This window comes from Hyaena hyaena, unplaced genomic scaffold (genome assembly GCF_003009895.1).
Source record: "Hyaena hyaena isolate Hyena2069 unplaced genomic scaffold, ASM300989v1 scaffold_179, whole genome shotgun sequence".
Lineage (NCBI taxonomy): Eukaryota > Metazoa > Chordata > Mammalia > Carnivora > Hyaenidae > Hyaena > Hyaena hyaena.
In genome coordinates, this window is record NW_024080812.1 from 507,672 (window position 1) to 528,235 (window position 20,564).

A 20,564-nucleotide genomic window follows, 5' to 3' on the forward strand; every position below is an offset into this window, starting at 1 on the left:
CAGGCGCTCCTCTCTGGGGTTTTTAACTATTATGATGGGGATTAATCCGGTTCCCAAGAGCCAAGAGCCTCTGAAGAGGTTTGTTCTGTGCCTGTGTGTTGAGTTCTGGGCTGGTGGGGTTTTCTTTGTGATGCTGGTAGGTCTGTCCTGCCTGGTCTCTCTGCTCCCCTTGAGGGGGGCTGCCTAGATGGAGGCTGGACTAAGACCTAGCCTGACAGTTGCAGTCTGGAGGGCCAGGAGAAGAGCGTGGCTCACCCCAGCACTCTCCCCCTACACACACACACACACACACACACACACACACGCGCACTCCCACGCACATGCACCTGATCTGAACTCGGACTTCCGGGAGGGCTAGCAGCAGCCCTGGGGCAGGTGGGGAGGCTGGCCTCACCAACCCACCCCTGCCTTAGATTTGAAGAGTCTCATTTTAAAACACACATTGTCGCAAGAGGAACTCCTCCTTTACATTCTGCAATGAACACCTGAGAAGGTGAGGGGTGGGGGCTTGGTGGGAGGGAGGGTAGAGGTGATCCAGGCTAACCCTCGGTCAGTCCAGAGATTTGGGTCTGCAGAACCTCTAGGCCTTGGGCTCTAGGTTGGCCTTGGCCACGGCTGCCAGGAAAGGTCTCCGGGTGGAGCTGTGTGGACACGGCCTCGTAGGCCCCACAGCACAGCGGGACCCTGAGAAAGAGCTTCTGAGACCTGAGCTGACCACTGGACCTGGGTGGGGGTCTTCCCAAGTAGCAAGATTATTGCCCTATTTGGTAGCATGAGTTTCTGGAGGCTGGCAGTGCTGGGGTTCCTGGACTGTGAGCACAGTTTGGGGTGCCCCCAACTGCACATCCATCTCACTCTGACGGGCTGTGAGCCCACTGGACTTCAGGCACACCTTCATGACTGACAAGGAAGGTGCTGGAAGCATGTCCCCTGCGGCACCCTCACTTCATACACCTTTCATGCTGCGGAGTAGCTGCTTCAGAAAGAAAAACAATGTTGACCCATGTCACCCTCCCCTCCCCTCAAATCAGGACCAGCCTGGCACTTAGGACACAGCTAGGTCAGCCCAGCCCATACTGGTCACGCAACACTGCAAGCACCAACAGGCCCTCACTGACCTGTCTGCACAGAGGAAGCCCCCAAACCAGCCTGGGTTGGCAAGGAGCCTTCCCCGGAGGAGAGGACACTGAGGGGAGTCGTGAAGGTGCAGGGGAGTGGGGAGGGGATTCAGGTAGAGGAAACAGCGTGTGCCTAGACAGGGAGAGGGCCAGGAAGGTATCAGACATGAAGTGCTAGGGGACAAGGAACAGAGGCTCGGGGTCAGCAGGGGTGGCTTGCACTTCAGGGTGAGGAGCTCAGACTGTTCCCATAGGGGAGGGCGGGAAGAGGGGGCTGGAGGTGGTGACTATAATCTAGACAGGACACATCAAAGGCCTGAGCCACTAAGGGGGGGCTTGATGACTTGCCCAAGGTCATCCCACTGTGTGGAATCAGAGCGAGAATCATCACGGAAGGTGACCTGGGTCTGCTCTGGGGCCTCTCCCACCTACCACACTGGCAGAGCCGAGAGCAAGGCCGGGAAGCGTTTCTCTGAGCTGCCTCGGAGGTGGGACAGCAGAGCGGGAAGAGGAGAAGGGAAGGGATGCGATGGGGGCACAGCACTCTACTGCTTGCACAGTGCGGGCCGGTTGGTGGCCCCTCTTCACTTCGGGCACCGCCAGCAGGCTTGCCCACCCCCTCAGACCTCCCTGCGGTCCCCAGGCAGGTGCCTCTCACTGGCACTCTGGACTGAGGTGCTGAGGGGCCTCCCTGGCCCCTGCTGAGTCTCCTTGACCTTCTCAGGCCCTCAGGAGGTCAGCGAAACAGAAAAGTCAGGGAAACAACTGAGGGTGAAGGTTTGAGTATCTCAGTGACTAGACTGGGTTACTGAGTCTCCTGAGTGTCTGAGGAAATCTTTCTCATTTTGTAAACCTACGTGACCAAAAGGAAACAAGCCAAGTGTTGTTGGGCCCTCCCTCCACCTTTCTTTCTCCATTGGCACAATGGAGGCCATACCTGTAATGGCGGGTGTCCCGGATGGGCCGATCTGGGCTCAGCTTGTCACTCTCTAGCTGGTTGAAGGCATGCTGCCTGTAAGGGTCCTCTCCAGCCTTCAGCTGCTTGGCTGCCAGGTACGCCTTCTCGTCAAAGCCTCTGGAGGGTGTTCCTGTCACCTGAGACAAAGGTCGGCATCAGAGACGTCCCAGGCAGGAGCAGAAAGCAGCCGCTGTGTGGTAAGTACTTACTACTAGCCCGGAGCTAACTGCATTGCCTCATTTGTACCTTATCCCAACTCTGTGAGCAGGAGATCGTTATTTCCCCCATTGTACAGACAAGGAAACTGAGGTTCAAGAAGTTAAAAACGGTACCCCCATGTGTACAGGGAGCCTATGGGACCTCTCTGTACTTTTTGCTCAATTTTGTGTACCGATAACTACTCTAAAAAAAAAATGAAGTCTATTATTATTTTTTGAAACCCAAGGTCAGAGCTATTAAGTTACAAGTTCTGGATTCAAACTGGTTGTTCTGACTCTGAAGGTCATTCTCTTGAGCAGTGCTCTTTGCTGGATTTGGAGAAGGTGACTCCCAAGATGAGGGGTCCTGAGGGGACCACCAAACAAGCTGGAGGTTGCCTGACACTGGGCTCCGCATGTAGGAAGTGCCTAATCAGTAAAACGCAGGGAGCGTGGACAGGCTGCTGCACTGTGAAGACAAGCAGGCCCCTCCCGGCTAGAGCCAGAGCTGTTAGAATGCAAACGCAATGATGCATCTTCTTGGGGACTCGCACCTGCTGCTGAAATAGCCCCACGTCAGAGCTGCTGGCTCACTGGTGCTAAGTGTGGGGGGGAGTGATGGATGACAGATGCCATAGCCCAGCCTCTCTCCTCTGAGCCACACCCCATTGTGTGCTCCCAAAGTCCCCCCATGAAAGACCTGGGGGAAGGACACATCTGAGATGAATGGATAGATAGATGGATCCTGACATCTCATTATTTTAACCAAACTGCTGGCTGGATGTTTCCCAGGATGCCTTGAAATATCACGGACTGTGAGGCATCCCAACTGCAACCCTTCTGCCTGACCAGCAGCCTGGGCGGGAGCTGTGGGCCCCCAGCGGCAGCAGGAAGGTGGGTGAGGATTTGTCCATACATAGACCCTCTGCATGAAGACCCTGTCACAGGTCTAGCCCTAGAGAGATGGTCCTGGGAAGGCAGCTGGACCTGGGGAAGAGGAGACCGAGATGTCAAGTAAGGCTGAGAACATACACAGTGGCCCAGGGCCTCCGTGTTCCCCTGGGAGCTTAGCCCCTGATCTCACCAGACAGGACTGCAGAAGGTTCCAGGGGGCAAGTGTCTCCATCAGGGCTGCCACCCTGTATTGCTCTGGCCTCCAGCTGCTTCATGTCCCAGGAGCCAGTCCCTGAGTCCCCTCAGGTCAGAGCCAGTGAGGGAGGTTTCCTCATTTCCACTGGGCCCAGCCCCACGTGACACACAGATGCTCAGGATGGTGACCACAGCTGCAGCACTGCAGTGTTTGGAGTGGGTGCCAGGCCAGGGACTGGACAGATGTGGCACAGCCCCCCTGGGCTGGAAATCCACTTCTGGAAGGAAGGAAGGAGGGAAGGAGAGGGCAAGGGAGACTGTTCTGACTTGAATCCTGGATTGCTAGAAGGTTGTCCAATTTTGAGAGTGAACACGAGAGGTCCTCTGTGTCCTTCCCACCCGGGAGAAGGTTGGGTGCTAACCCTCCAGGCACAGGTCAGAGAAATGGAAAGCAGCCTCCAGCTGATGGCCGAGGTAAAATAAAAGAAAAACTGCAGAAAGCTCCCAGAGGGAGAGGATGCCACTTTATTATCCTACGAGTCAACTGTGGGAAAGAACCGTGTTTATTTATTTAGGACTTCTGTCCACTCTGCGGGCTCAGGAAACCTCTGAGCCCTCATCCCACACTCACCCATCACCCAGTAAACACTGATGGAGAGTGGCCCATCTACCAGGCACTGGGACACCCTCTGCAAGTTCCAAGGCCCATCTGATCGTTCATTCATTCAAGAGTGCTTGAATCCACTCCCTCCTTCATCCAGCCGCTCATTCATCCAGCAGAGCTCCGCTGGGCACTCCTGTGTGCCAGAAGGAAGAAATCCTTCCCCTGTCCCCAGCCAGCTGCCTTCCTGCCTTAGAGAATGTTGTGGAAGAGCATGGGCTCAGTCCTTTCAGGGCCTCAAAACTAAGCTGGACATCTGCAAAGGTGTCCTGAAACGCCTGCTGCTCCCTCAGCAGACCCATAGCATCTGATGCTTCGACCATCCTCCAGGGTTAGACCCTTCCCTTATGAGCCACCTTGGGAAGAAGGGTGCTGTGGAAATATGGTCCCTGCTCCTTCCCAGAGGTCTTAGCTCTGCTTTCACGTTGACCCAGCATCTCTGGGGCTGGAAGCTGAAACCTTAGTAGGCCCTGAGTCAGCCCAAGTGGAGTAGACACTGTGGAAGGGTAGGATGTGACCTCAGTGGGGCTTTAATTTCCTCTATCCAGCGCCTCCTCGGCCTTACCCAGCAGACACCACCCAGAAGTCTTCTACCTGGAATCTAACCCCCGTTCACATGCCCACACCCACAGCTCATTTCCTTTGGCCCTCTTCTTTGATCTTGAGACTTGCAGACCTTTGAATGTCCCGTGGATACCTCTAACCCAACACCTTGAAACAAACTCTTTGCTGATCACCAAAACTGCTGTTTCTCCTGCTTCATGTTTTGCAGAGGTGGGCAGGGCCGACATCCTGGTCCTCCACGTAACATATCCAGGGGTCATCCCTGATGTGTCCCCCTTGATGCTCCACAGCCTGCTTGAGACCCCTGCCCTGGGCACCCACAGAGGTGTCCTGTGGGCATACCACTAGTGCTAAATCAACAAATATTTCCTGAAAGTCTGGTATGTGCAGACATTGTGGAAGAGGCTGGGAAGATAGAAATCAATACAAAGCAGTATGGACCCTGGAAGAGAAATCTAGGAGTCCAGATAGATCACCCCTCCTTGCTCCCCAGCCCCATGCCAGACATGGCCATGGAAGACGATGAAGAGATCCCCACCCTCAACTTCAGATCACAGGTAGCTGGAGAACGGGCCAAGGAACTCCATCCCACCCCAGCCCTAGCTGGCACAGTCCAGAGATGGTGCATGCACCATGGACTGGTGACCAGCGAATGCTATTCCCCTTCTCCCCTCTTCTAAAGGGTAAGTGTGTAGCTGTTCTCCTATTTTCCCACCCACACTGCTTACTAAGCAAGCTGGCGAGGGGTAAATGCATCCTTTGGCTCTAGGTTGCAGGACTATGAGGAGCTATATCTGGATCAGCCCGAGAGACCCAAGATCCTGGGCTTGGAGCCAGTTGGAGCCTCTGGATGGGAGGCGCACTGCTGCCCTTTCTGGAGGGGACCAAGGCACTTGGAGCTGTTTGTGGAATTCCTGTATCACGTGGCACTGATGTCTGTGCTTTCCTTCTCTTTCCTTTCCACTAGATGGTGAGCTCCCCACCTTTGGGCTCCCAGTACCTGGCACATAGTAGGTACTGAGTGGACATCTGCCGAATAAAGGAACGAATGAATGAACGAACGTGTATTCTGCTTATTTTATCTGTTTGACTGCTTCTCCCGAGAATATAAGCTTCACAGGGGCAGGGATCATCATCTGTTTTGTTTAGTGCTGGATCCCCAAACCCAGAACAGTGCCTGTGTGATGGTAGGCTTCAAAATCAATGGCTAATGAACACATGAGTGATGAGCTGTCGTGACCTGACTTGTCCCCCTTCCCCCCCACACACACGTACTTGGCTAACACATTACTTAGAACTGAGATGGATCAGAGTCGGTGGCAGGGTAGTTTCTGCTGGCCTTGGGGATTTCCTTCCCACTCCCATCTCCTGGTGGGGCTGTTTATCGCTGCCCTCCTGCCCCACCAACACCTCAGTCTCTGCCACGGAGGTAGGCACAGGGCCCAGGTGAGTGCACTCCTGGACACAGGGATGGGTGAAGGAATCACCATTTGACTCAATCTGGGCCAATCAGAATCCATCCTGAGAACTTATTTTTTAAGTTTATTTCTTTATTTAGAGAGAAAAAGAATGTGTACATACACACACATGCAGGGGAGGGAGGGAGGGAGAGAGAGAGAGAGAGAGAGAGAGAGAATCCCCAGCAGGTTCTGAGCTCTCAGCACGGAGACCCATGAAGGGCTCGATCTCACCAACTGTGAGATCATGACCTGAGCTGAAATCAAGAGTCAGAGGCTTAACTAACTGGGCCATCCAGGTGGCCCCGTCTTCAGAACTTTCTGCAAGATGAGCTCTTGGGGTGCCTGGGTGGGTGGTGCAGTTGGTTGGGTGTCTGACTTTTGATTTTGGTGCAGGTCATAGTCTCCAGGTTCATGGGATCGAGCCTCATGTTGGGCTCTGTGCTGGCAGCATGGAGACTGCTTGGGATTCTCTCTCTCTCTCCCTCTCTCTCTCCCTCTCTTTCTCTGCCCCTCTTCTGCTCGCATGTATGCATGTGCGCCCTCTCTCTTTCTCTCAAATAAATAAACAGTAAAATACATACATACATACATATATACATACAATAGGCAGGTTTAAAAAAACAAAAAGATGAGCTCTTTTCGTCATCTCAGCTAAGCTTGGGAGGCAAGTCTTCTTGACCTGAAGATTTCTACCACATGAAGAAATTTTGCCTGGAGAAGGAAGCCAAGAAGAAACAATCAAAGCTAAGAGATAGAAAGTGCTATAGTGATATTGTTTAGGGTCCCTGGGGCTAGTCATACCTGATTCAAATTCCTCTTCGGTTTTGTTTTGTTTGTACCTGTCTATATCTATCTGCCTATCTACCTTTCTACCTACCTACCGACCTGTCTATCTACTAGTTATCTGTCCCTTTGTGTGTGTGTGTGTGTGTGCTTAAGCTAGTTTGAGTTGACTGTCCTTCTCTAATAACCAAAAATTCAGAGATGTCAGTCCCTCAGTCATGTCAATGAATAGAAAACCATTCTCCAGAAGTAAGAAACAAAATCAAAAACCAAAACCAAAAAATGAGCCACCAATGGCAGTGACACAGTTTGGTGGTGGCCATCCATTCAAGACATCAGGCTAGTCCCTGGCATCTGGCCCAGTGACTTGAGCCCAGAGCCAGGAGGGTGAGCCCAGCCTTCCCCAGTAGGCAGGGATGTGGTCAGGCTTTGGGGTGGGGGGGCCCCATCTGGACCATGACTTAAGAGTTCCCTGGAGTTGCCTGGGTCAGGAAGGAGGGTTGGGAGATGGTGAGTGACAGCCTCCTGCGCCTCCCACAGCCCTCCAGCCTCCTCCAAGAGCTCTTGGCTGACGTTTAGATGGTGGCCTCCTCCCCAGCCGATCCTTTTGGAAAGCGCCCAACCCAGCACTTCCATGTCCAACCAGGTCAACCACATCTGAAATTGTTTAAGCTGATATAATGAGTTTGCTCTATAAAATGGGAAGAATGATTTCTCATCTTGGAGAGTTTTGTTTTCAGTCCATCACTTCAATTAAACCTTGAATCTTGCCTGCCTTGCTTCAGGTTTTTTCCAGCTAGATCTGCTTACTTCTTCTTGACTGCTAAATTTAGGAAACAAACAGCAAAGGGGGAGGTTGAAAATAAGGGAGGAAATATTTTCCACATCGTTTTTAGCAAAAACAGTTCAACCCCAAATCCCCAAGCCTTGTAAGCTTTCTTTTAAAACACACGTGTAACCCCTAAATTGAAGATTTGAACAACTCAAACTCCTTTTAAATAACTGCTGTCTAATTTCCTTTTACTGCCAGTAAAACAGGTACCTGCTAGGCTTGCCTTTCACTAAATTTCAATGAAACTGCAAATAAAAAGGCTCTGGTTCTATTTTATGGATCGATCCTGACTTTTTGTCTGTGTCTGCTCTAAACCCAAAACACCTGGTGAACAAAATGTGCTTCCCAACCACTCCCCACTCCTTGGGGAACAAAATCGTATCTGATGCCATGTCCCAAGTTGAAAGACTGCCATTCATCAGGACGGCTGGGAAACCAAGCACATGATTCACCAGCTCTAAGTGCAAGGTGTCAGACTCCACCTCTCCCAAATGAAAAGGCATGTCCCACAGGGCCTCCCTCCTGGCAAACCCAAGCCGCTGGGTTCTGGGGAAGTAGCCAACCCCACTTGGCCTGCTAGTGGTCCAACCAGACAAGCTGCTGGGGTGGCACAGGGCCGGGGACCTCAGAATGGGCACAGCGAATCTCGCCTAGGGTATTCAGAGTCCCTCAGGAGACCTGCCTAAGACATGTCCCCAAGTCCCTTTTCACTTGATCTCAAAGGCAGTTGCATAAGGGTTACGAGCCTGGCCTCTGAAACCTGAGGGCTCTGGGCTAGAGTGTCCGTGTTTACTGCTGTCCGGCCTTGGGAAGTCACTTCTGAGCATGCTTCTTCATCTGGAAAATGGGGATTATTGTGAGGATTAAAGGAGATGATGTAGATAATGTGCTTAGCACAGTCTCTGGCACGTACATTGTAATTATTAATTATTATTAGCTCACCTGCCTTTTTACCAGTCGTTCTCAACCTTGGCTGCCCGTTAAAATCAGAAGAATCAGAAGATTTTTAAAAAATCCTAATGCCCAGGCCCTGCCCAAGACCAATTAAATCAGAGCCTCTAGAGGTAGGAGCCTGGTATCAGAGTTCTTCAAGCTCTCTGGGTGTTCCAATGCGCTAGCAAGGCTGAGTCACTGTTTAATATCAAGGCAGAACAGTGAGCAAGCACTAGTAATGGGCTGGTGAGGACTGGGGGTACTTGGAGGTCATCCCCCCTGACCGTCTTCCCAAGGAGCCTTGCCATGAGTCTGGGCTTTGGCGTCCGTTTGTACTGCTTCACCATCAGCAGAACCAACTGGAACTCAGCTGGAGCCTTCATTGTTACTATAGAAACCACTACCTTGCAAAACATGCCCTCATGCCCTGGAGGCTCTAGTTCAACGATGTGCCAAAGAGCACAAGGTAAGTAAGGGCCGCCTGGGAAGCCCAACTTCCCTTAGGTTTCCCACCACATCCTGACTTTTCCAAGGGTGCTGAGGACTGTGCAGTTTGACGGCACCCATGGTCTCACCAAGAAAGAAGAGGAGTGCCTTCCCCAGATAGTCTCTCCTCAGGGTCAAGGTGATTCCAGGTCCAGTCAAGCTCCCAGGTCATATTTCCCACACTCTGCTTAGCCCAGAGGTCCTCTAGGGGTGGAGGGATTCTGAGAGAGGGCAATGTGAGGGATACATGGTGGATAGCTCAGTCTCAGCTGCTTATCCGTTAATCCAGCTTGAGCAGAGCATTCCTGGGTCTGTGAAGGGTCCCAGGGCTCTGCCTTACTGCCCCCTGGCCCCGTCAGAGCTGCTGCGGAGTGAGGAACTCTTAGGTCTCTGCTGCAGTAATGAGCTCATGCCAAGTGCTCGCCTACTGTGAGCTGGATGCTACACTAGGTGCTTATTTGCAGCTCCAAGTAGTCCTGCCAGATGGATGCTCTTCTGATCCTGACTTTACAGAAGTGAACACTGAGGCCCAGAGAGATAAACCAACATGCCAACGTCACACAGCTGCCGAGCGGCTGGGCGGGGACTGGAATTGAGGCTATCTGGCTACAGAGCCTAAGCACAAAGCTTTCTCTGTGTGTCTTCAGACTACTCCTGGGCACAGATGTGTTTGGTGCCCCCTTCCAGTACTGAGCCCCTCAGCACCCAAACAAGCTGGACTCTGGTGCCCAGAACACAACCAGGCCCTGACAAATGCAGGCTGGAGGCTGCCTCCCCTCTAGGCTCAGGGTTCAGAGCCTCAGCTCATGGCTCAGACGGGGACTTGCCCAGTGCTGTCATCTGTTGGCCTGACACAGGCATGGAAACATTTCTCTGCTTTGGCTACAAAGGACATGGAAAAAATGAGAAGTATAAGACTGTATTACTCAGACCAAAACAGCACATAACTAAATTTCCTTGGGTCAGTCCTGGCCCTCTTCGGTCTTTCCAGCCAGGCATGTCCTCAGGGCCCCGGTGACCTTCAGCAGCAGTCACAGCAAAGGGGGACAAAGACGATGCCTGTTCCAGTTACTGTCTGCTTGACCAACCTCCCAAACAACATGGCTCTGCGGCTGAGGAAGGAAGCGAGCAGAAAGAACTGCCGAGACAGGGCCACCTCAGGACTCCCGGGCCCCCCACAAACACCCTCCTCACTCACCTACGGGGCAGATCACACAAGTGTCATGTGTCAGTGTTTGTGAGTTACCATTGCACTTCTGGCGTTTCATATTCAGAAACCACTGAACTTGAACCTATCAGATATTAACTGGGAAAAGAAAAGCAATAGTGGGCCATATAATACATAAAACACATCCAGTATGACTATTTCAAGAGGGTCAACAGCCTCCTGCTTCACCCACTAAGGATCACAGCCAGGCCAGGATCAAGTCCAACCCATGAGAGCTCAGCAAGGCCCCGATCATGGGCCAAGCCTCAGTTTATAACACTTTTTGGAACAAAGAGCCAAATTAGAGTAGTGAGTGGGCACAGTACATTATTGGCACTGTAGATCAAGCTTAGAAGGTACATTGCCTGTGCTTCATATATAATTACTATAATTAGTATAATTAAACAATTAAGTTATACCCACCAATAGGAGAGAGCATTACAAAGGCAGACTTTTACAGGCAGAGAAGGACAGATACCATATGTTTTCACTCATATGTGGAACAGGAGAAGCTTAACAGAGAACCATGGGGGAGGGGAAGGGAAAAAGATAGTTAAGGAGAGGGAGGGAGGCAAAGCATAAGAGACTCTTAAATCCTGAGAACAAACTGAGGGTTGATGGGGGTGAGGGAGAGGGTAAAATGGGTGATGGGCATGGAGGAGGGCACTTGTTGGGATGAGCACTGGGAGTTATCTGGAAACCAACTTGACAATAAACTATTAAAAAAAAGAAAAATAAATAAACATTAAAAAAGGCAGACTTTTATATATTTTTATTTTTTAATATTTTAGTTAGTTGACATACAGGGCAATATTGGTTTCAGAAGTAGAATTTAGTGACTCATCATTTGCACACAGCACCCAGTGCTCAGCACAAGTGCCCTCTTTAATACCTATCTCCCATCTAGCCCATCCCCCCTCTCGCCTCCCTCCAGTAACTCTCAGTTTATTCTCTATCGTTAGGAGTCTTTTGTGGCTTGTTTCCCTTTCTTCTCTCTGGCCCCTCTTTCCTATATGTTCATCTGTTTCATTTCTTAAATTCTACCTATGAGTGAAATTGTATGATATTGGTCTTTTTCTGACTTATTTTGCTCAGCATAATACACTCTAGGCTCCATCCAAGTCATTGCAAATGGCAAGATTTCATTCTTTTTCATGGCTGAGTAATATTCCATTATATTCTACATCTTCTTTATCCATTCATCAGTCGATGGATATTTGGGCTCTCTCCACAGTGTGGCTATTGTTAGTAGTGCTGCTATACACATTGGGGTGCATGTATCCCTTCAAATCTGTACTTTTGTATCCTTTGGGTAAATACCTAATAGTGTAATTGCTGGATGGTAGGGTCATTCGATACAAAGGCAGACTTTTAAAATCAAATTAAGCAAAAAGCAAAAGGAAGGGAGGGAAACTGGAAAAAAAGCAGCCTGGCTCACGTGTGACTTTCTTCGAGGGGCACTCCACTGCTGGGGCCAGTACAACATGCACCACGCCAGCACCATGCCCTAGATGGGCACCTCCCTCACAGCCCCACCTTCTACCTAGGTGCGATATACAACATGGCCGTAACATCTGGAAACGGGGAGAATACTATATTTGTCAGTGGATAGAGCTCTTTCGATTAGTTCTTCTAGGATATGCTAAAGATGCAGTGTTATTCAAGCAGAAATCAGAGACACAAATCATCTGAGCATGGCTGAGATCAATAGAAATATAATGTTATGCACCTCATTCATTGCAGTTTCACACGGTGCACCAAACCATATATTGTTAATGAGCAACGACACAATGACTATGTCGTGCATTGTAATGTGATCTAAATAAACCACTTAGTATATATGTTCGTCCATGTTTTTCTTTGATGGCCACCCTGTGGTTAAACAGAACCTTAAAGGGAAGATGTGACTCATTCTTGAAAAAGACTCAGTGATACAGAGGTATTACTCCTCCCTGACTTGATCTATAAATTCAGTGCCATCCTGTGTGTTGGGAAGTGGGGGGAGAGAGGAGGATTCAGCCAGAAGAATTTAAACATGAGTGATCAGGAAAAACCTGAAAACAAAATGAATATAGGGAAATAGACCTACCAGATATTAAGACGTATGAAAGACTGCAGACTTTATATAGCAAGATACTATTGGTAGAAAGCCAAACAAATCAATAAAAGAAAACAGAGAGGTTAGAAATAGAACCAAGTACATATGGAAGGTTGGCACAAGATATAGTTGCATTTCAAATGGCAGGGAGAAGGGGGAGACATGCTATTCTGTGAATGATGTTAGAGAAAGTGACCAGACGATGTGGAAACAAATAAAGCTGAGTTCATTTCTTAAACCAAAATAAATTCTAGGCGGCTCAAAATTTAAATTTAACTCTTTTTTTTTTTTTAAGTTTATTTATTTTGAGAAAGACAGAGACAGTCTTTCTGTCAGAGACAGAAAGACAGTGAGTGGGGGAGGGGCAGAGAGAAAGGGAGACAGAGAATCCTAAGCAGGCTCTGCACTGTCAGCTCAGAGCTGGACCTGGGGCTAGAATTCACAAAATGGTGGGATCATGACCTGAGCCGAAATCAAGAGTCAGACACTTAACCAACTGAGCCACCCAGGAGCCCTAAAATTTAAATTTAAAAAAGAAACTAAAAAGTATAAAGAAAAAGTTATTTTTTGTTCCTTTTGTTCTTGTTTTCTGCAATCTTGGATATAAAACCCAAATGTCACCAAAAAAGACCAAAAGCTACACATAGACTTAGGATTTTTATAAGGCTAAAAATACCCCAAAGTCAAGATATAAACATCATTCTGAGAAAAAAATATTAGCCAAATATAGACCAAACAAGTAACTAATTCCTTTAAAATGCTGGGCTCCTGGGTGGCTCAGTTGGTTAAGCGTCCAACTCTTGGTTTTGGCTCAGGTCATGATCTCATGGCTTCCTAGGTTCGAGCCCCACACCAGGCTCTGTGCTGGCAGCGCAGAGTCTGGTTGGGAATCTCCCTCTCCCTCTCTAGCTGCTCTTCCTCTGCGTGTGCTGTCTCTGTCTCTCTCAAAATAAATAAATAAACTTTAAAAATGAAAAAAAAAAACACCCAAAATGCAAAGAGCTTTTACAAATCAAGAAGAAAGAACCAATAATTCAAAAGAAATGTAGACATAAAGGATATGAACAAATAGTTCATAGAAACATGAAGTACAAATGACCAATAAGAAATGAAAGAGTTCAGCTTCATTGATTATTAAATAAATGCAAATTAAGTAAGATACAATTTCTTACTAATTTGGCAAATTTGAGAATAATATATATCATGCTCAGTATTTTGGAAGTTTGAAGAAATAGGAGGCCTTATATGTTGATAGATTATAAATTGGTATGACCAAGACTCTTCAACAACATAATTTAAAATTTTTTTAAACATTTATTTATTTTTGAAAGACAGAAAGAGACAGAGTGCGAGCAGGGGAGGGGCAGAGAGAGAGGGAGACACAGAATCCAAAGTAGGCTTCAGGCTCCGAGCTGTCAGCACAGACCTGATGAGGGCCTCGAACCCACAAATCGTGAGATCATGACCTGAGCCGAAGTCAGAAGCTTGACTGAGCCACTCAGGTGCCCCAACGATATCACTTTAAATACTACTCTTTGACTCAGTAGAAGTTCCATTTTTAGGTAAACATTAACCTGGCTTTCCTGAGACAGTCGCACTATACACCTGTGCTCTCAGGAGCCCCTGTGAATTAGAATTTGTCTCAGTTTAGGTAATAGATTATATGATCCCTAAATTATAGTTTATCATTACAGTAGAGTTTTAAATAAATGTTAGAAAGAATAAGTTATGTATGTATATTATGATTCATTTTGTATAAACAGTTCAGAATACATGCATATGTAAATGAACAGGGATATCTGGAAAAATACACGGCAAACTGGTAAACTGCGGTCACCTCCAGAAAGTGGTGCAGGAGTGGGCTGGAAGATGAAAGAATTTTACCTTTTCCTTTACACAAGCCTGTTTGTTTGTTCTTTAATAAATAAATATTCTTTTACAATAAAATTCTTTAAGATGTACCTTAATACTTTTCTACCTCAGATAAAAGAATTGAGCTACATGATTGTCATCCTCAACATTATCATCTCCAGAATGAATCTCAGATATAAAGAGATGAAAAGTAAGCCCTTCCTCATCTGTAACATTTGGGGGCAGAAGTACCAGCCAGGAACAAGGTACTCCTGATGGAGAGGAGGGGAAGACAAGTTATGGGGAAAGAAAAATAATTTTCCCTCTATCTTTCTGAGTTCTTAGCTGAGACTCCTATACTAAAAGATAGATAAAGGAGCTGGGACCCGATTCCAACATGGCGGGGTTTCCCCCACACCACTAACAAGTAATTCTCAGACACCTACTGGGTGTCCCACAGTTCAATGCAATTCTGACACTGTCTACCTGGAGATAGGCTCAGATCCCACAGGTTAGGGGCTCAGTCCCATGGACTGTCCACCACTTCAGATGACAGTCACAAACTCAGGTTGTTACTTGTGTTTCTGACAAACTGGCTAAAACCCCATGACCCCCTCTTAGCTAAGGCTCAATGAATCTGCAAGAGCCACTCAGAGCTTTTTCTTTTTTTAAATGTTTTATTTATTTCTGAGAGAGAGAGAGAGAGAGAGAGCCGGAGCAAGGGAGGGTGAGAGAGAGAGGGAGGCACAGAATCCGAAACAGACTCCAGCCTCTGAGCTAGCTGTCAGCAGAGCCCGACGCGGGGCTCGAACCCACGAACCGTGAGATCATGACCTAAGCCGAAGTCGGCGCTTAACCAACTTAACCACCCAGGCGCCTCGCCAACTCAGAGCTTATTACTTGGTGGGTTTATTACAAAGGCTACTGAAGGATATGAATCAACAATCAGATGAAGAGATACATAAGGCAAAATCCAGAACAAAGGAGCTTCTGTTCTAGTGGGACTTGGGTGGCACATGAAAGCATTCTGGTTCCCCAACCGGGCAGCTCTCCTGACCCCCCTCCTTTTGCCTTTTATGGAGGCCTCATATTACATAGGTATGGTTGATTAAATCATTGTCCATTGGCAACTGATTCAACTTTCAGCCCCCTCTCCCCTCCCTGGAAATCAGGGGTTGGGACTGAAAGGCGGACCTCTCTATTCACAGGTCAAAATATTCATTCCCTTGGCAACCAGCCCCCATCCAAAAGTCACCTCATTAACATAACTGAGGACATGAGACCCAATATTATAATAAAAAATGCTCCAATTGCTCTTATCACTCAGGAAATTCCAAGGGGTTGGGAGCTATGAGCCATGCACCGTGGATTAAGACCAAAGATGCATTTTTTTATAAATAGCAACAGATCAACAAGAGAAAAACAAACACATTACTAACATGTATACATGGAAGGTGCCCAAGGAAAAATGAGTAACTCCCCAAGGTACTCAGAATTCAGGATCACACACCATCTTACTAGGGAAAGAGGATGGGGATGTAGACCTCTTAGGGGAAAGTAAATGGCTTTTAGGAAGATGAATGGTCCCTTAGAAGAACAGATGGGAGGTATGCTGGTTTGTGACAGTTTGTCTGGATGTGGTATGGACTTCTAGTCTCCTCTCTCGTGATAAGAGTCCATCTTCCTTCGTTGTTGAAACTCATGGGAAGGGGATTTATGACCAATGAGTTCCTGAAACCATGACTATACTATATGTTAATGAACTTGGGTTTTAATTAATTAATTAATTAATTAATTAATTAAAGACCAGCGAGTTCCTTTTGGAGGATCTGTGTTTAGGCAGATGATGGAAGTTCAGAGAAAGCGTCCCCCTGTGTTTGTTGGTTTTCAAATGCTTACAGCTCAAAATAATCAATATACCAAAGGCGCATATTTTGAGATGGCGGTTCTACTACCCTTCAAAGTGGAGGCGGGAGGGAGCAGTATATGGGCGCTGGGCCCTAGAGTGTGTGGGTGGGTGTTGTAGCAGGTGAATTAAACATTTAGGCAATGCTGGGAGGCCCAGCTTGATGGCTCCAGATTTCTCCCCAAAGACACAAGCCTAACAGTTGAAAACGGGGTATGGGAGGAGGGTGAGGGGAGAATCTAAGAAGCCAAGTGTTGGTCAGGGGCCGTCGTTAACCTCACCTGCACTCTAGGCACTGACCACAGAATACTCTGAAGGGATTGGTACTCAAGTATTTCCTTTTCTACTTTATCCATTTTTAACTTTTTAAAAAAAGCGTTTTGTAAAGTGTTGTGTACTGCGTGCTTAACTTAGGAACTTGGTTGAAAGGGGCGGGCAGGCCAAGGGGAGCTGAAAAGTGCTGTCAGTCAAGTCCCTCAGGCGAGCCCACAAGCCATTCTTCAGGCCTGAGGTAACCTCTGCAAACAGCAGTTTCCAAGGCTGCAGAAAGGAGGTAATGATGCTTACCGCCCAGGGGTTTTGAGCGCATTAAATAAAATCATTGCACCGGGTTGGTCCACGGGGGGCCTTCTCTCAACAACTGCATAAAAGGAGGGGTTTTGAAACAGGTGAGCAAAGGAGAATAAAAGAAAAAAGAGGCAAACCAAGACACAGACTCTTAACTATAGAAAAGGACCTGATGGTCACCAGAGGGGAGGAGTGGGGCGGGTGTGTGTGTGAAATAGGGGGTGGAGAAGGGGCGCTTGCTGTGATGAGCACCGGCTGTTGTATGGAAGTGTTGAATCACTATGTTGTACACCTGAAACTAACATGACACTGCATGTTAGCTGGAATTTAAATAAACACTTAAAAAAGGAAAGACTCAACAATTTTTAAAAAAGGAGATTTTGAGCAAAATGCTCTCTGAGGCCCCTTCCATCTTGAACACTAAATGAGCTGTAACAACATCCAGTCACCCCATCATTCTTCAATCCATGTCTCTTGCAGATCCTGGAAGACCTCTGAAGAGCCAAGGGCTTCATAAGTGACCTACAGCTGTTCTCAACACACAGTAGGTGCTCAGGAGACAGCCGTCACATCAAGAAGGTGTGTACATTGTGGCCCAGAGCTGCAGGAGTGGCGAGCGGCTCTGAGTGGCACCAAAGTACCTCCTCCTTGAGCTTTGCACTGGGGGTAAGAATGCACAGGCTCTCCAGAATGGGGGAGCTGACGGAAGAGGGTTAACCTGGGAGCCCCACCAGTGGCTCCTGCCAAATGTCCGAGCTAGGCAGCTGGGTATGTTGGCTTTGTGGCCAGGAGGGACAGAAATGTGTGTTCTATTGTGGGTGAAAGGTCTGCTGTGGGGAATGACATTGGTGTGGGTTAATGGTGGATAGTGCTTTTCTTCCTTGACTAATATCTTTGAATATTACATTAAATTGTTTTTAAGCCACCAGAATGGTTATTCAATTAGTACCCTTTTGGAAAACAGTCTGCTGGTGCATTTCTAGTGCTATATCCTTTGGCACACAGCCTTTTCTGTTTTATTCTATCCATTATCCTCCCCTAGCCATGGCAGGATGCCAGTTGGGCCCGAAATCTCTCATACATCTAGAAGGTTTAAATTGAACCTTTGGAAGGAGGGAGTAACTTCTCATCTAGGATTCCTATTTTAATCACTTAATTAGTCATAGACAAATCTTAGGCACAAAGATGTTCACAACAGTCTTATTTATAAAAATGAAAATTGGAAACAATTTGAATGTCAGCATCAGCGAAAAGAGGGAGCAAATTATGTCCCATCAATTGAAAAGAAGATTTAGCAGCCATTTATGATAATTATTCGCATCTGTGGGGAAACAAGTACATGCTTATGCTTTATTAGAAGGAGTATAAACTGGTATAAATCTTTTAGAGGCAAATGTACCAGTATGTATCAAGGGGCTGAAAATGATGTATACATATGATTCAATTTTAGGAATCTGTCCTAAGAAAATTATTAAAATGGGTTCCATTTATAAGAGCAAAAGATTGTGGAGGAAAAAACCTCCTAAATTTCCAGCAATAGAGAATTGGTTCAATAAGTTATGTTGAAGGGTATAGCCCTTCAATAGAATACATTGCAATTATTTAAAAAGATTGTAGAAATGTATTTTTTCTAACATGGAAAGATGTTCACCATACCCAGTTAAGTGGGAAAAAAGCAGGCTACAAATTAATATGTGCATTGTGACTCCATTTTTGTTTATCTGGATGTTCTAATCTGTCTTAATGAATAATTATTACATGTGAAATCAAGAAAAAATAGCGTCAACTGTATTAGCTCAGAAAGCTCTGTAGCGGCACAGAAAAATGCTTGCAGGGTAATGGGGAGGAAGGAGCAGGATGTAAATCGTATACACTGGATGATGGCAGCTTTGTAAAAATTATAGAGCTTGACCAGAAAGGCATATGGAAGAATAGAACCAGTGATCTATTAGGATGGGGAGATTAGACGAGTTTTCTACCCTTTGCGTTATTACTATGTTTATGTAATTTTTATTTGTTAAGTGGAAAAAAACCTCCTTTGAGACTTTTTCCTCTGTAGCCTCTCCCCTCCTTGGAAAGGCTGTCTTGATGGAATGCAAGGCTGCTTGCTAAAAATAATGCCTTAAAACACGCCTAGTTCTTTACAGCTTACTTTTACTTCTCCTGGGTCAAGTCTGTCATGGTGACCCCTTCACCTTTTATGGCCCACACATCTCTATTCTATTTCTTACTGCACTTTTTTTTAAAGTTTATTTATTTTGAGAGAGCGCGCGCATGAGCACAAGTGGGGTAGGATCAGAGAAGAGAGACAGGCAGAGAGAGAGAGAGAAGAGAGCATCCCAAGCAGGCTCCCCACTGCCCTCATGAGCCCGATGCAGGGCTCAAACTCACGAACCATGAGATCATGACCTGAGCCGAAACCAAGAGCTGGACACTTGGCCAACTAAGCCATCCAGGCACCCCTACCCTATTTCTTATCAGCCCTGACTCCTGACCCTAAGCACCCAGCTGCTGTTGTACTAGCCAGCCCCTCTGGCTAGCGTGGACCCCAAGGATCAAATTTGCTCTCCTTGAAGCTTACTGTCTCAGGGTCTGGACAGGGCAGAACAACCACCTAACACTAATCATAAATGATGGGTTGATGCACATTTAACTCCTCCAGAAACAGGTGCCCACATGCACAGCTCTTGAGAGTACATCCCTTGGTGGAAAACAACATGGCAAAACTATCAAAAAAGGCCTTTAGGGGCACCTGGGTGGCTCAGCTGGCTGAGCATCTAACTCATGACTTCAGCTCAAGTCATAATCTCAGGGTCATGAGGTTGAGCCCAGCGTTAAGATTCTCTCTCTTTCTCTCTCTCTCTCCCTCTGCCCTTTTCTCCCACTTGAACTCTCCCTCTAAAAAAATGAAAAATAAAATAAATAAAAAGCCTTTAGACTGTTTACCCCTTTTGGTCTACAATTCTGATTCTAGGGTGTTCTAAAATAGTAAGTCTATGAAGGTATGGGTACAAAGATATACTGCTCAGTATGTGTTATACCAGTAAAACATTGGAAATAACCCAAATCTCCAACAATGGGAGCTTGGCTAGGTAAACTAGGGTACATAAGGTTGCCATGTAAAATACAAGATGCCTAGTGAAATTAGAATTCCAGATAAACGATGAATAATTTGTTTAGTGTAAGTATGTCCCAAATATTACATGGGATATACTTATTCTAAAAACGTATTCACTGTTTCTCTGATATTCAAACTGGAATGCAGTTATACTATAAAATTATTCAATGTTTAGGGGCGAATGTTGGTTAAGCATACGACTTCGGCTCAGGTCATGATCTCATGGTTGATGAGTTCGAGCTCCGCACCAGGCTCTGTACTGAGAGCTCAGAGCCTGGAGCCTGCTTCGGAGTCTGTGTCTCCCTTTCTCTCTACCTCTCCCCCACTCGCTCTCTGTCTCTCTCTCAAAAAATAAAATAAACATTAAATTTTTAAAAAATTATTCAATGTTTATCTGCAGTTCTAGTTTACCTGGATGTCGTGTATTTTTATTTGCTAAATCCAGCAAATTACCCATACCTATGATACAATACTATGTCGCCATTAAAACTCATTTGAAAAGTAGTGGCTTTCAAATGGTTTCTTCTCCCCTTGTGCTTTAGCTAGAACGTCTCATCTTTTGTTTCATATTTTAGATTTCTGCATAAGATTTGGTTTGAAATAGGGGTTCTATTACTAACAGCAGTTTGAAAAACACTTTCAGAAAATTAACAACAGGTGATAGTACTCATAAAATAAGTAGAAAGAGTTATGTTAAAAATCATTAGGATTCTAAGTTTGCATACACACACATACA

The 20,564-nt window shown here is 46.8% G+C and overlaps 1 protein-coding gene across 1 annotated transcript in view; it reads right to left on the minus strand.

Annotated features, from left to right (window-relative positions):
* The window catches only part of GALNT16 (polypeptide N-acetylgalactosaminyltransferase 16), an 89,977-nt gene that overhangs the window by 30,089 nt on the left and 39,324 nt on the right, over positions 1 to 20,564 (minus strand). Inside the window, exon 2 of the mRNA XM_039240749.1 lies at positions 2,056 to 2,213. Within this exon, the coding sequence (XP_039096680.1) occupies positions 2,056 to 2,213 (158 nt within the window). The remainder of the gene's footprint in view (positions 1 to 2,055; positions 2,214 to 20,564) is intronic.